Source organism: Centroberyx gerrardi, chromosome 16 (genome assembly GCF_048128805.1).
Source record: "Centroberyx gerrardi isolate f3 chromosome 16, fCenGer3.hap1.cur.20231027, whole genome shotgun sequence".
Lineage (NCBI taxonomy): Eukaryota > Metazoa > Chordata > Actinopteri > Beryciformes > Berycidae > Centroberyx > Centroberyx gerrardi.
In genome coordinates this window covers 6799858-6815399 of record NC_136012.1, presented here as the reverse complement: position 1 = coordinate 6815399, position 15542 = coordinate 6799858, and the positions used below count along the sequence as shown (strand labels likewise).

Genomic DNA, 15542 nt, shown 5'->3' with positions numbered 1-15542 from the left:
GGCTCCCGTTAACTTCAATAATTTGTAGATAATGACTGACTTTTCATTTTGGGGTGTACCATTCCTTTAATGACACTGAGTCTTTTCTCATTTGTAACATTTTAGTTGGATTTGTCCATGTTCAATTCGGTTTTTGGGTGGATTTTCCGTTTGAGGTGAAAAACCAAACTTCAGAAGTCATCGTCTCACCCTAATGTATGCTAGTCTGCAAGTTCTGTAGCACTAAGGACATTTCATTATTAATAACAGATGTGTGTGACTCAACCCTGCTGTGGAGGATACTATTTTTCACACATAAGTTTATTATCAAGAGCTCTAGCATTTAACTGATATTAAACACAAAAAGAAAATATCAGGATAAGTGCACATTTGAAACAATAGTACAAATCTTTTCTCAGACAAATAATGACATCATTATATACAGTATGCAACCCCCCCTTCTTTTTGCCATCATTTACAATACAATGCAGCCCTATCCTGTTTGAGTCTCTCCTGACAATATTGGGGTTACTTTCACTTGAGCCATTTTTTGTTCCCGGATGCATTGCGCTGAATGTTTACTAGGAAAAATGCAAAATGGCTGCTGCAAAATGGCCGCAGCAGGGAACCGTGACATCAAGTGAAAGCAATGGTCCTAACAGATTAGTGACAGAGGCATTGACACAGATGATATTTTTGAAATGAAAAGGTAAATGAGCTTCTAAAAACCTTTTTCCATGATTCATTACACGCCTTACATAAACGTTTTCTTGTGACATTTCCTCAAGGCGATGAAACATGGAAACAAAACACTGAGGCAATGTAGGTGGGCAATTTTACCACAATGTTTTGATCAGCAGTGTTCTTTCTTTCAGTTCTTGTCCCCACCCATGTTATTCACACTGATTTTGTCCCATTTGCCAAACCCCATTCGGGCTGAAGGCAACACTGCCCATCTGCATTCTCTAAAAATATGTTTCCCATGTGTCATTGACTTTAATTAAGTTGATGGTTGTTTCATCCACTGAGAAGGAAAGAAAGAAAATGTTACTCATCACTGGCTACTCCACTACTTCAGCCAGAGGGAAAAAAAAGAGACATAAACTAAACATCCACGTCTCTCGTTTTGCCTCTGTGTCCAAACCCACTGGATGTCTCCGCTGTCCATAATAAAGATGTACATGCATCGACCGACTAGAAAAGACCTGGCTCAACTGCTGAAATCTGTTCAATTACTTTCATTGCTCCAGTTGTTTTCCTGGAGGCGAGATGGATGGGGACTGAACTACAGGTTACATTGACTCGCACCATTTTGCATCCCCAAAATCAATAAAACCCGACTGCGTGGAGGGTGCAAAATGTATTTGTTTCTGAGCGTTTACCTGGGATGACAAATGGCTGGGGTTCGCCCCTTTGGAACAGAAGGATCAATTCACTGCACTGATCTTCAGAAGTAACTGAATCCATTTCACAGACTAATTGAACCAGGTCAGACAGCTATAGGCTTGTATGTTTGTGGACTGTACAATGACAGAATAACTTCAATGGTTGTAATGGATCAGGTGGTTAAAGCAGGCAGTTTCCTGGTGTGGCAACGTTACCCATAATACACACTATCAGCGCCTGCTCCTGGATTTTACAGGAAGCTCCGAAACACCGGGTGTCACGCTGAGCGATGGGCCAGGGTGACCGAATGATGTCACCCCAGGAGGCAGCCATCTTTATACACCTGGCCCATTATCAATGTCTCTTCTTCCCTGATTTAGATGTCTAGGTTGTGATACTAGCCACAATTAAAGGCACATGTCACACAAAATATGGTAAGGTTTCCCTGAGCATTCGTAGCTTAACATGTACCTACTGAAATTAGAGCGCTCTGGGTTCTAGCTTTGTGAGAGAATTGTCCATGTTCACAAAGACTTCTTGAACGGTTCTAGGCCACAGGAATAGCATGATAATGAGTATCTAGAGCCTGTAAAGTACTGGATTCCACAACTTTCTCGCATAGCCACAAGACTGTTAAAAAAAATGAAAATCACTGCTAATCTGCTAGTCTTGATATGTTGCTAGCTATTGTAGCTTTGCTAATCAACTACAACTATATGAAAAAAAAAAAGGAATGCGCTCAATGAATTGCATTTATTACAGAGGAAATACTGTATTTTGAAAAAATACTGTTAAAAAACTAATTAAGGCTACGAACATTCTGAGAAACCCTGCCATGGTTGTTGTTTTTTTTACACTGGTATACCTACATTTGAACAGTCCTTTACGTTTAGTTGCTCAGAAATAATCTGAATATCTGTTTCAATCAGAAATCAGCAAATACTTTCTACACTAACCCATCTAAATTACTGCAATCAGTTTGAAGTTGTTTTAAGACAGTGGACAATTTGAGACAGCTGAGGATGTACATGTGCTGTAAGGGCCTTGACAGATTTTTTTTTTTTTTGCCTTCTAGTTTTTATTTATTTTGGTGATAATGCCACTAAATATCTTTCCAGGCAGAATATTTATGAAGTCAATAACTCAATGAGCTGTCATAGGACCGGCAGGCTGGAACACAGTAGTGGCTCTAGGTGAGAGCTTCAAGTCAACATGTGGTCTTTCTGTCCTGTTCCACTGAAAACCAGAGGATTCTGGTTCCTGCACTGGTCCCATGAAAGATGACTTTCAGCTATTTGAAGACATGATTGTCTAGTCCTCTTTTTGTCAGGTCTAGGTGTGTCTTAGAGCTCTGGCACGAGGCAGAGAAGAGTAGAGCAAGTCCAGAAGAGTGGATCTCTTACGGTAAGAAATACATTTCCAGTTTCAGTTAATTACTCTCGCGCCATTTGGCCTCCCCAAATGAATTAAAACAAATGCTTACAAGGAGGGTCTCAGAATGGCCACCGCAAACCATGCTGCAGATGGGAACCGTGACATCAAGTTATAGTAAAGGATAGATCGGAGTCTGGCATCTTTAACTATAGGCTGGGATCTAGAACGGGACATGGAAATGCAAAGTGAAGACGCTAAATCTGTCTGTAAGTTTGGTCCAACGGTAAGAAAAAGAAAAAATGAAGAACCCAGCATTTAAAAGTATTTGAAAGTAAAAAGCCTTGCAAACTAGTAGGTCAAGCCCAACGTGTGTCCTAAAATTATTTGAAAGTATGCATGGTCCAATAGCGGAAGAGAATGAAAGAGGGGCATGATCTAGGCAACAGAAAAAACACATGATCATTGATGTGATAAGTATATGCTGGCTCATTTCAAGAGCCTCCAAAAACGCCAAAAACAAAAACACATACCTGTCCACTACATTTCATCCTGAAAAACAAATATGGACGCCTACAGCTAGCGATGATGAGAACCATAGGTGGCTCCACTCGGCAAAATGAGATGGAAATAAGAAACAAAACAGGCCTCAGTCGAACTCTTCTCCGTTCTGCTGATACTAAAGGCATGCTTGATTCGCTCAAGTGTCAATACGATGCCCGGGGTTAAAATTATTACAGAAATATCTAAAGTGCCCCTCCGCTGATGTCATCTCCCAGTTCAAATTTCCCGAGCTCATCTCAAAAAAACGATGTACTGTCAAGATCATCTCCGCAAATCCCAATCTCAGTTCAAACGGAGGTGAAGGTGTGCAGCGGGGGAAACCAGGGAGGGAATACACATCTCTGCCTGTTACAATTGGCTGGAATTCGATGTTACTCCTCTTTTGCCTTGCGATTTCCTCAATAGGCTTGGTGGAGAGGATGAGTTCAATTCATGACTGTGGGGTTTTTCTTCTTACGTCGGCAGCGGGATGTAAAAATCTAAATCGTCCCATTTAGTTAAAAACCAAAAAAAAAAAATTCAGTGCTAACTCACTTGCACCCGTGTGCCGCAAAACTAATCCTGGCGACAGAAAAACAGAAATTGTAATTGGTGGTGAGTGGATGGGTCCGGGGTTGATGCCTCTCTTAGCCACTCAGCTCCGGGCGAATCCCGCTTCTTCCTCTCCGTCCTCGTTTTCTAGTAGCATAGGTCCAAAATGTACTGCTTCTTTTTCTTGTTCACTCCAGAGCAGAACAGTAGACACCAAATCAGTCAAGGACAGACCAGACTAGCAGATACCAGACCAGATCTGCATATACCAGACCAGACCGGTAGATCCCAGACCAGACCGGCAGATCCCAGACCATCTCTGGCCTACAGTCACATCGGTAAACTCTTCCACGTCGATGGAAATGCGAGTGTATGCACGTGTATGAGAAAGACGGAGAAAGAAAGAGAGCGAGAGAGAGAACCAGACCCTACGATGGATTATGACAAGTTGTGTGTGTGTGTGTGTGTGTGTTTGAATGTGTGTGTGTTTATGTGTGTGTGTCTGCATGTGTCTGCTTGTTTAAGTGACTATGTCCTCCAGTGGTGTATCTACGACACTCCGTTGACCAGCGGAGGAGCGTCCTGTTTGTCTTTCTTCATCGCTCGTTCTCTGATGGGTCGATGGTGGTGGCGGGCGGGGCCGTCGCCCCCGGCACCGACACCCCCCTGGGAGGAGGAAGGCCCTCCTCCTCCGCCTCCTCCTCTGCCCCCCGAGGCGTGCTGCACGCTGCGCTCGTTGTTCCCGTCCACGCGGATCTGTGGGACAGAGGAAGCACGTATTGATTGTGTCCGGTCACATGGTGCGTAGCTAGAAATGGAGGGCAAGGACGAGACTGCAAACGCCCGATTAACGCCAATGTTACAATTCACCTTTTCCTAGTGAAGCTGTCAGAACTTTTCCTGTATTCCCACAATAAGTATATCTTTGTCTTTGTTGTACTTTTTGAGAAACAAATGCATGACAATTGAAATCCTGTTGTGTTAAACTACTAAAATGCTCTTGTTTCCAGGCTGCAACTCCATTCAGTTTCTATGTGGTGTACAATGCTTTCTGAATATACAAAGTGGACTGTATGAGGTGAACATTGGCAGCTAAAGTGTCAAGATTCATAGCATTACATTTTCACAAAAATAAACTTTTAATTCATTAACTTTATTAATGAGATACTGCCCAATTAAGAACATGCAATAATTGCAGCAAATAAGTTCCATCAAAAGCTCCATTGAAATTTAGCTGACAGCTTTTTAATGTTGCAATTTCAATCAGCAAACTACCAAAGAACACCGCCAGATACATTTCTAAAATTTTCCATTTTTCAATATGCTACTTTATGTTTAATGTGACCACAGAAGCAACCCATCAAGTCAATTTCTCTTACTCTGCCAATAAAACTAACTTTTAATTCTGCTTCATTTTGGGACACAGTGGACAGTGGAATAGCTGTCCAACACCAAGTGGTTAGCATCAGGTATAAAGCCTATTATTTGACCAGTAACAATCATAGATGAACTAGGACATAGGAAGTCAAGAAAAGTCGTGTGTGTGTGTGTTACCTGTAGGGTGTCTTCCTGTGCTCTGGTCTTGGGGTCTCTGATGTGACGAGGTCGCGGATCACTCCACTGCACATCGTCACCTAAACCAGGACAGACAAAGCCCAAGTTCCAACTAGTAAGTATCATCCTTGTACTCTGCACCACTGTTTCCAAAGAGCACCAAGTCTACACCCAAAGGTGGCTCATGGGAAGATAAAAAACGGGTCCCTAAATTGTTCTGGGAAAATCTGGAATCCAAAACTATTGACTATGGGGTTAATTTTATTGAAGCCTAAAATAGATTTAGGGCACGGGAAGTTGTTTCGTTTTTTATGTGAATCCCTAGAGAAAAGGTGTGAAAGCCAACACCCTTTATGAGAATATTATAGGGAAGGGAGTCTGCAGAGATCTCATTTGACTAATTTCCATTCATCAGGCTATGATTTGATGAGATGCATCTCAATTTGTGATTTGTTCCGATTCAGTACACACTAATTTTTATTTTCTACCACTTGAATGCACAATATCTCCGAGATCATATTTTGCACACTTCATTCGTTTAAAAGATTAATTCAACTGCATTACATTTCATTGTATAAATGGTAGGAAGTGAAAATATTCATACGTCTCTAAGCGGGGCAGAGCGCCTCGCTGTTTCATAACGTGAACACTTGTGCCTAAACTATTGATTTTGATATTCTCTTTGCACACTCTGTTAGGTGGAAGTGTTCTAGGATGAAACCCTGCGATGTGGTTATGGTTCATGCTATTCCCAAAAGTAGCTGAGGTCCATGTAGCACAGATTGCATATCATGCGGCTCTTATCAAGTTCCTTCTTTCCCAGAATTATATAAATCTAAATAAGACCATGTTTACTATTCATGTAGGGGGGAACAGGCCAAAACATATCTTTGCCTCTGCATTCAATCAATCAAAACAAATGGAGTGTAGCAGGCAATGATGCTGTTGAACTTTTTTCAACGTTGCCCCAGCTAACCATTAAACAGATCAGACTTGCACAAGCTAATACTGAAAAAACAGAAAACTGAATTAAGAAAATCAATTTTTGTATTTGATGGATTGGTGCAGGATAGCCTATGGTAGAATGTCAATTCTGCATTGGCTGCAATGATTAGTCCACATTATCCACAATGTCAACAATGTCAAATCATCGATCAGCATTTCCTGTTGTCGATTTGTCGTCACAGATACTTAAGCCTACTTCCTCTCACTTTTCATTTGTATTTTGAGAATTAACTAATTACATAGAGCATGCACTGGAAAATGATTGGAGGAAATGTAAACTAGACAGACAGTAGTAAATGGGCTGTAACTTGGTATTATTATAATACTGGTAACCGGTATTCTCCTTTAACAATGGGTACTCGGAGAGTAAGATAACTATTATGAGAAGTGAAGAAAATCTCTATAATGTTTAAGCAAAAGACTAATGTTGGCTAAAGCGCAGTAATCATAACAATAATGTTCATTTCAGTTTCTGTCACTCGAAGACACCGTTTACATTTCTTGAGACAACGAATAGATTAATTGCTACAGTTGTCTTAAATAACTGACTATCAAAATAATAGTTTCTTGCAGCCGTATTGCTGATTGATAAAGTTCACTGATGTTCCTCTGGTAACATTTGGCTGACTCATCTATAAAATGCAAATATGTAACCATGCCCCACATTGTGAAAAATCCCCGGTGAGGAAATTGAACAGTCTAAAATTCAAAAAAGGAAGAAGCTGAGGACGATTACTACTCACCCTTATATCCTCCCCCTCCTCTTCCTCTCCCCCCTCGTCCCCGCGGTCCTCCTCCGCCTCCTCTCTTCCGCCCGTCCGCCCGCCTGGGCAAGGTCCCGCCGCCTGTCATCAGCTCGTCAGTGGGGGCCAGCGACCAATCGCTGAGCTCGTCTCTGTGGTCCGACTCCGTCTCCGAAGCGTTGGACGCCTCCGAGTTGGTGCCTGGGGGAACGGGGCGCAGGAGTCAAACCTTGTTTACGCTGCCTGGGATAATAAACCGTTTTGTTTCATAATGAAGTCGTCGCCTAGGGGGAAGAGGCTTTCTGCCCGATGCCAACAGCTTTGTACTGGCTAGACGTTCCATTTACTGTCCGTAGACACGCTGTTGAAATTTAGCTCAAGACTACAGTTAGCTTAATCTGTCCAAATAATTTTGGCACCCTGAAACGGGGGCACTGTGTACAAAAAAGGCTGTAATTACCATTCATCAGATATGGCTGGAAATAACCTCAAATTGAGGCAGACAATCTGCACTTTAGCTTAGTCATTGTGCATTGCCAAAGCAATGAGAGTACAGATAATTACTTACGGAGCTCACTGCAGCTGGCAACAACTGCAGATGATACATTTAAATTAAAGCTTTAGGTCATTTCCTCTGCGTCGTCTGTGTGCTACCGCGGTATTCATTTGATGATATTATGTGACTCAAACAATGTTTCTGTGAATATCTGAATGTACCGTAATCACATCGTACCTGAGGCAAAAGCGGCGCCGCCTCCTCGCCGCCCCCTGCCGCCTCTTCCTCCCCCTCCTGCGTAGGGCTTCCCCCCTCCTCCTCCCCCTCCTCTCCCCATCCCCAGCCCCATGCCGTTGTCGAAGACGTAGGTCTTGTCTTTGGCATTCCGAGGCCCCGTTCCTCCCCCTCCGCCGCCTCCCCCGATCTGTCTCAGCTGCTCGTCGATCTGAAGACGCTCCAGACGAAGCTGGTCCACCTCCTACGGAAATAACAGAATTGAAAGCAGGATGTTAAAAGTTGGACCTTGACCTTGCCGTGTTGCTATTATAAACTTGAGATTATTGTAGCAAAATGCTCAAGATGTTTTTGAGTGTAACTTCATGGAGTAAGTGTGATGAGTTGTAAGAAAATTTAAGGTTGCTGTAATAATCTACTTTTTGATGGATGCATTTTTCACACCTCTTGCTCCAGACAAAGGGAGCAATGGGACACAACACAAGCATGGTAAAGCCTCAATCCAGCTTTGTTTTTGGCCCTATAAATAGATAATTAGCTTCTCTAAAAAGTAAATATAATATATATTAAAAATATAATGCAAATATCATTAATAATGAATTCCATACAATTCCAAGCATTGTGTTATTGAGTTTTTATTTATTACCTTGTTGTACGTCCCAGTGGGGATCAGTCTAGAACTGAAACCGTGACACACATCTTCTACTGCTGCTGAAGTTAGAATCTGCACTCACCTTGAGGTAGTTGAGGTGGTAGTCCAGCAGTACTTTAGCATTGGAGATGCTTTCCTTGGTTCCCACAAACACAAATGGCACCATCGCCTGTGAGAGAGATTCAGAAAGAGATGGAGAGCGATTAGAATGTCTTGTTCTGCATTTGACTTGTCTTCAGATTAAACAAAAGTTTCTTTCCCACTGACCTCGTCTGCTGGCGCCACGGGCTTCTTGTCGTTCTCGGGCTCAATGCGAACCCGCACCACGCCGGATTTATCGACCACCTCCTGGATCAGCTTCCCGTTCTTACCGATCACCTTCCCTATGAGGCAGAAACAGGATCCATCACAGTCACAAACCAAAACCATGTTCTTTTAACTGGTCAAGCTCTCTTAGTGTTCATGATTATTTTTGTGGCATTTCTGCTTTATTAGGTGGTATATAGTGGAAAGTGGCAAAAAGGATAGGAGAGAGAAAAGGGGATCAGAATCTTATTCTCTCTTTTCACCTTAAATAACTGCAGTGATTTTCTTACCTACTAAGTTCCGGGGAACTTTGATGACATCTTCAGAAAACTCCAAGAAACTCCTGGCTTTACGGACAGCATCCTGGTCCTGAGACATAAAACAAACACAGAGTAAACTCCTAACTTTATGTACCTTATGCGTCATGCTTGCCCTGATTAGGACACAGAGATATAGAAACGGAGATAAGAAGATGAAGCTGAATGATAGGCTTTTATATGAATAGGTTAGTCCTGGATCATAACTTACAAGCACCATACAGTATGTGTGGAAGGCAAATTTGTCTACATCCAGGTCTATAGTGGTAAATCCAGAGACGTTATGGATCTGTATGCATACCCATTTATGTATCAAAATATCCATCTGTCTAGCCATCCTACCTCTCCGTATATGTGGAAAGTGCAGGTCTCTTCATCCAGGTCTATAGTGGTGACTCCGGGGACTTTACGGGCTTGCTGGATGTTGGCCCCGTGGGTCCCAATGGCCAGACCCATTAAATCATCCCGCACCGCAAACTGCTCGTGAAACCTCGACGCTAGCTGTCTGGAACTCTATAGGAACGCATTGAGAGAAATGGACAGAAAGATAGAAGGAACGAAAGAAAAAACAAAACAAAACACAAACAACACCGAAAGAGAGTCAGCAGGAGTTACAGGTGTCCTGACGGCCAAACCTATAATATAGCTATATATAAACAGTATATGACTGAAGTACATGTATATGTGTGTGTGTGGGTGTGTGTGCGTATATACCTCCAGTTGTCTGCTGGCCTCTTCGTTCCTCTGCATAAGCGACAGTTTGGTGCGCAGGCTCCTAAAGTGCATGTCGCTCATCATATTGGCCCGCTTTGTTGTAACGTCATTCACCGACTGCCAAATCAATCAAATCAATCGATCAATCAATGCACATTTCACACAAATAATCTGACTTTGGGAGGTGTCACTGATGGATGATACCTACAAAATGACGTTATTTTGTTTCAATTCAGAAACGGGTTGCTCCAAACCAACCTCTTCTGTACTGATCTGGAGTTTTTGGCTACATCAAACTAGCTTCCCAGTTGGAGGAGATTAGTTATAAAAGCTAGACGTTCTTTAGTGAAAAGAGAAGGTAACGAACCAGGATGATCAGTTGCTTTTTGTCGGAGTCGTAGGTGATGCTGAACGCTCCCACGGCCTTTTTAAAGTCTTTGTGTGTCGACTCCTTGGAGCACCTGCCGACACACAAAGTTACACATGTACATTAGTGATTAAGCACAAACAGGTTATTATAGAGCATCGAACAAAAGCTTTTGTGTTGATGAATCTTGAGTAAATAAGTCTTTGTCATTGATCAATGTGTGGATTTCTCTACACATTTCCACCATACAACAAATGCCGGTACAAGCGCTGAGGCACTTCTAATAAAGCATTATTAAGCTTTTTATGAGTGTGTCAAACTCACATCTGCCGTAGGTCCTCAGGTACATCCATGCTGATCTTGAGGAAGGTGTTTTTGGTGGCTGGTTTGTTTGGGTTGACCGGCCGTAACCGCTCCAACGTCACGATCTCATTCAATGTAGCATCACACGCAGCATACTCTATAACATAAAACTAGAGAGAGAGAAAGAGACAGAGACATTTGCTGAGTGTGAAAAAAAATTATGTAATAATCTCTGCATTAATGCATAAACCTAAAAAAAAAATGTTCTTAATCCAAGTTTGTGGATTCTCCTGTGTTATTTTTGCTGGAATCTTGTGAGTTCAAACCTTTCAACAGTCAGGCAGGGAAACAGGGTATGAGAGTAAGCGAGAGAGAGAGAAGAGAGAAAAGAAGAGAGAGGAGTGGGAGAGAGATAAAGGCGTAAGAACAGAGTAGATGAGACAAAGAGTGAAACCAGGCCAGAGGAAAGAAAGGGGGATAAAGGAGAAAAGAGAGAAGAACAGCTTGAAGCAATGGAAAATGTCTCAAAGGTTAGTCTAAATTAAATCCTCCAATCACAGATGTTCAAAAAGTCATTATCTGGGTCACAATAACCTCGGACCCAGAGAGAAAACTGTCACCACCAGCTTGCGGTCAGAATTCGAAACTGACACCGGCCGACAGAAAAATGATGGTAAATTTAGGCTGATTATCACTTCAGCTGGAAATCAATCTGTTTTGAAAATCACCCAAAAGTGAGAGAATTATTGTGACACTGTGACTCCCAGGAATCAATGAAACTTCCAATGGAAAGACGGGAAATTAGATGAATGAAATTAGATTTTTTGGAATTTCAGGGACAGTTTGTTTAGTTGGAAACATTTTGAGATTTTTTTTCAAAACCAGTATCTGCTTCAGCTTTGAGTGAATTTTTTATAGGTGAGCAGGTAAGTCACTGATGAAGACCAGGAACAGCAAGAGCCCAAGAACGGAGCCCCGCAGGATAACGCATATGTATCGTCGCCTTATCTTAGGTCCATTCAAACTAGGGGAACCATCTGTTCATGTAGCTGCAGCTAAGGCTATGGACATGACAGTAATGATGTGGACAGAGCCTTACCTCTCCTTTGACCATGCGAACCTTGGCCAGCCACCATCCACACGGCTCCTTGTCATTAGCCCTGGAATAGACCTAGAAACACAAAGACACACACACTAAATTTCACACACAAAGAGCTAAGATGCCTAAAATATATAGGCGTTTGGCAGAGAGGCATTGGCTGAGGACATCCAAATAACCACATGTACAATAGGGATACATTTTGGGCTAATTTCTTACACAATTTTATCACCTGTACTGTATTTCTTCACTCACACTATACATATAGCGTTGGCTCTGCTTCCTGAATTAACCGTGTCTGCTTGTTATGTTAATTTTCTGAAAGGTTTCTTAAAGTATTGAATCAGTCTTACCTCGACCTCATCACTCTCATTAATCTCCTTGCAGACACCTGTTGGAGGAGGGAAACGCACATCCTGGAACGGGATCTGACGCTCTGGCTGCCAACTGGAACAGAGGTACACACACACACACACACACACACAAGAGAACTTGATCATAGGCAACAGGTAACATCTACAGTACACGACTATTTTGTTGTGTGTGTGCGTCACTCACTTGTTTTCAAACGCCACGGATACCGATCCTTCGTGAACATCCTTCACAAAGGCCTATATGAAAAACAAAGGTAAATTAACAAAAGACATGATACCAGGCTTTGCTCTACCTCTCTGAATACCTAACTGTGAAATACACTACAGGCCTATATTTTGCTTGCATCTTTAGCTGGCACAGAGCATGTGAAAGAGTACCAATAGTACCTTTTTCCCATTCCTCCTCTACTCAAAACCCACCACTCATCACCCACCTGGTGATGTTACCACCTACCTCCAAAAATTACTTTTCAGGTTCAAAAACGTTATTTGTGCTCATGAACAAATATTTTAACATTTGCTTTGAAAACACCCAATTAACAAGCACGTAATTCATGATAAGCTGCGACCTATTTGGCTTGTGTGAAACCAAATATAAAATCTACTTTGCTAAGCCCGGGATTAGCACCTGGGACCCCTGTATGAAATTCTGCTGCCCTACCAAGTGAGCTAAAGCACCAGCATGGCTGCCTGAGAAACTTCTAGTGGAGATTTTTTTTACATTTTTGGGACCGACAGACCGACCAACTGGCGAAGTAACTTATAGTAGCTGCCGGTCGCAGCTAAAAATCCTCTAAACAATTCTTAATATATCATAATAGTATATACAGGCCTAATATTAGGCTGTTGAACTACAGCCCAAATAGCTCATGATAGTTTCTAGCTAATGACAGTGTTATGTACTCCATTAGACTTATTATTCAATTACTACTTACTCCTTTCAAGTGAGCCATCCAGTGTTAATGGCCCAATGACTAATGCCAATTTCCTCTAGCAGCGTCTACTTTACGCTCAACCTTTTTAGCATATCAACACAAATTGTGAAATGTTGTCACATAATTAATGTCTCTGGCATCTTTAGGACTAAGCTGCTCTACAACAGCAAGCCGTAGCACAATTATAGATAAGCGGCTGCCAAGTTGCGCATTTTTTCCATGCATTTATGGATATTATTAAACTAATCCACTGCCATTTGGTTAATTACTTCTATTGTGCAAATATTTGATAATGATGCCAAAGAATAAAATGGTATCCAAACCCCAGGCCAACAAATGGACTCCACATCCATAATATGAATAGTTTGCAAAGTCCAACTAAAAGCCAAAGGCATCCCACTGGTGATGTTACCACCTAAACTTGCAAAGCCAAGGCAAACCCAAGACAAGAAACCCATTCCAAACAGGCCTGCTTTCTATTCACTTTCAATTCAGGGAGATGCTTTTCTGAACTACTGGAATGAGAAGCTTGTCAAAGTCAGCCGATTAAAATATCATATTAAGAATGAATGATCTATCATTATCAAATAAACTGCCAATTCTAGTTACATGTCTAACTATTCGACTGGCATTGTATGGCAGGGTGTGGAGTCTACAGTAAAGTGCAGTAGGCCTCCTGGCTAAAACAGAGTCAGTAGGCCACAGTGGAATGCAGCACATACAGGAAGGTTTGCTGGCCAACTCGAAACTCATTAAATCTTAGTCTGCTTTAGGACAGGCTGTGGTGCACATTCATTCCATTCACATTCATTACATTCGTACACCTGCAGCAACACTCCCACTGCAAGAAAGATATGAAAATACTGATAAGAAAGCATTATCCAGTCTTACTAACTCCCAAAATCAAATCAGTATATGGTCACTGTTTACATTTAGCCCTTATGTCATAGTATAAGCATCCAAATCAAAGCCATTTCTGGGCTACTGTCAATTCAGGGACCAGACATGACCACAGAGCCAGAACCAAGATTTTACCCAATGTTGTAAAGAGTCTTTGGTGAGCCACTATGTTGCAGTGTGGCTAGGTGACTGAAGAAACACAGGGCACATGATCAGTACCTGTAACAGCCACAGCCCATACCTGTCTAAGTGTTCATGAGCAAGACTTTGAACCCTTGTTTTCCAAATGGGTAATTTGATGGGAGGTGACAAGGGATTTGCAACTATCTTGGTAGCCCCAAAAATTCCCAAGCATCACCATGTCAGCTACTGATTTCAGGACAATGTGTAGATAAACATCAATTTGGCTACCTGCTCAGCAACCCTTAATAAAACTGAACTAATCACATATGGGCAAAGCAAATCAACAAATCTGCATAATTTACCTTTCTTCTGTTCTAAATTGCTTTGAAAATACAATCATGACAGAATTTTGACACTGCAAACATCCCCTTTCACAAGAAACACAATTAAGATGCTATCGTTTACAATAACGTTAGCTTCAACGCGTTAACATTACTAACTTAACTGCTACAATAACGTTGCTTTACTAGCGAACAGATCGCCAATAAACACAACAATAACAATAACTTTGCTTTGAACTCTGAGGTTCCCGGGGGTGAAATGAGTACCAGCAAGCTAGCGTTAGCTTTATTTACAAATTTTCTGCCTCCACATACTGGTGGTGGCTGGATAGAGGCAGTAAGGCCCACAGGCTGCTAGACAGCTAGCTACAGTAGGCAGCTCTTATCCCAGCAAGCGAATGTAACGTTATTTAGCCCAACGTTAGTGCATTGCATGGTGTGGTGACTGAGTTGACAAAGCTCAACAAAATAGTCATAAACTTACCTTATAGAAGGCCCCACTAGTTCCCCTCACTTCCACGACCAGTTCATCCATGACGCAAGTTACTACAGCTCGCTAGCTAGCTAACTACCGTTAGCTATGTGAGTAGCTAGCTAGCTAGCTGGCTGGCTAGCTTGATGCTAGCCAAAGCAGAGAGTTCGCTACCGCTGGTTTGCTAGCTAGCCAAGTAGCCTGCCAGCTAGATGCGAGAATAGGCCACGATAACTGTGTATGCTTGTAATGTTGTTTCCCCTGTTGCACTCTGTAGGAATCAAGTGTTTGTTTTTTTGCAGATTTGTAATTCCGGATTTAGGATAAATCAAAGGCGAACCATGTAGCTGGCTAGGTTAGCTTGTAGGAGTAGTTATGTTAATGTTATGTGATTAGTGGTGAACCAGCTGCTGTTGGTGCATCTCTCCATGTGACGTCTTCTGTTTCTTCCTCTGCTGAAATTTGAGGCTGCTTACACTCATCTAAGCCTATTGCTGCTCTCCACAGGTAATAGATAGGAATGCCTTCTTCTCACAGCATGGCAATACATCTTAATAAAAATTACCATCTTCTAATGCTGTATTTATTCAGATTACACTGAACCTTATTCCGAATCCCATCAGATAAATCAAAACAGATCATATTACTCTACTATTACAGCCCAGACCCTTTGGCCTGAGACAGTGGAAATCACATCTTATATCCAGAAGTCTTCTGGCCACATCAATCTCAGTCCTCTCTGAAGCTCTCTGAATCTTCTTCCATTGCACAATTTT

At 42.0% G+C, this 15542-nt stretch overlaps 1 protein-coding gene across 1 annotated transcript; it reads right to left on the bottom strand.

Annotated features, from left to right (window-relative positions):
* Positions 1-282: 282 nt before the first annotated feature.
* On the bottom strand, positions 283-15127 carry fmr1 (fragile X messenger ribonucleoprotein 1). The gene is made up of 15 exons (XM_071927161.2): positions 14779-15127; positions 12180-12232; positions 11975-12068; positions 11622-11693; positions 10544-10692; positions 10220-10313; positions 9853-9969; positions 9481-9651; positions 9112-9190; positions 8783-8898; positions 8598-8684; positions 7867-8107; positions 7134-7334; positions 5386-5465; positions 283-4587 (listed from the first exon to the last, which is right to left on the bottom strand). The coding sequence occupies exons 1-15, from the start codon at positions 14827-14829 to the stop codon at positions 4381-4383; spliced, it is 1812 nt and encodes a 603-aa protein (XP_071783262.1). The 5' UTR covers positions 14830-15127; the 3' UTR covers positions 283-4380.
* Between the last annotated feature and the right edge of the window lie 415 nt (positions 15128-15542).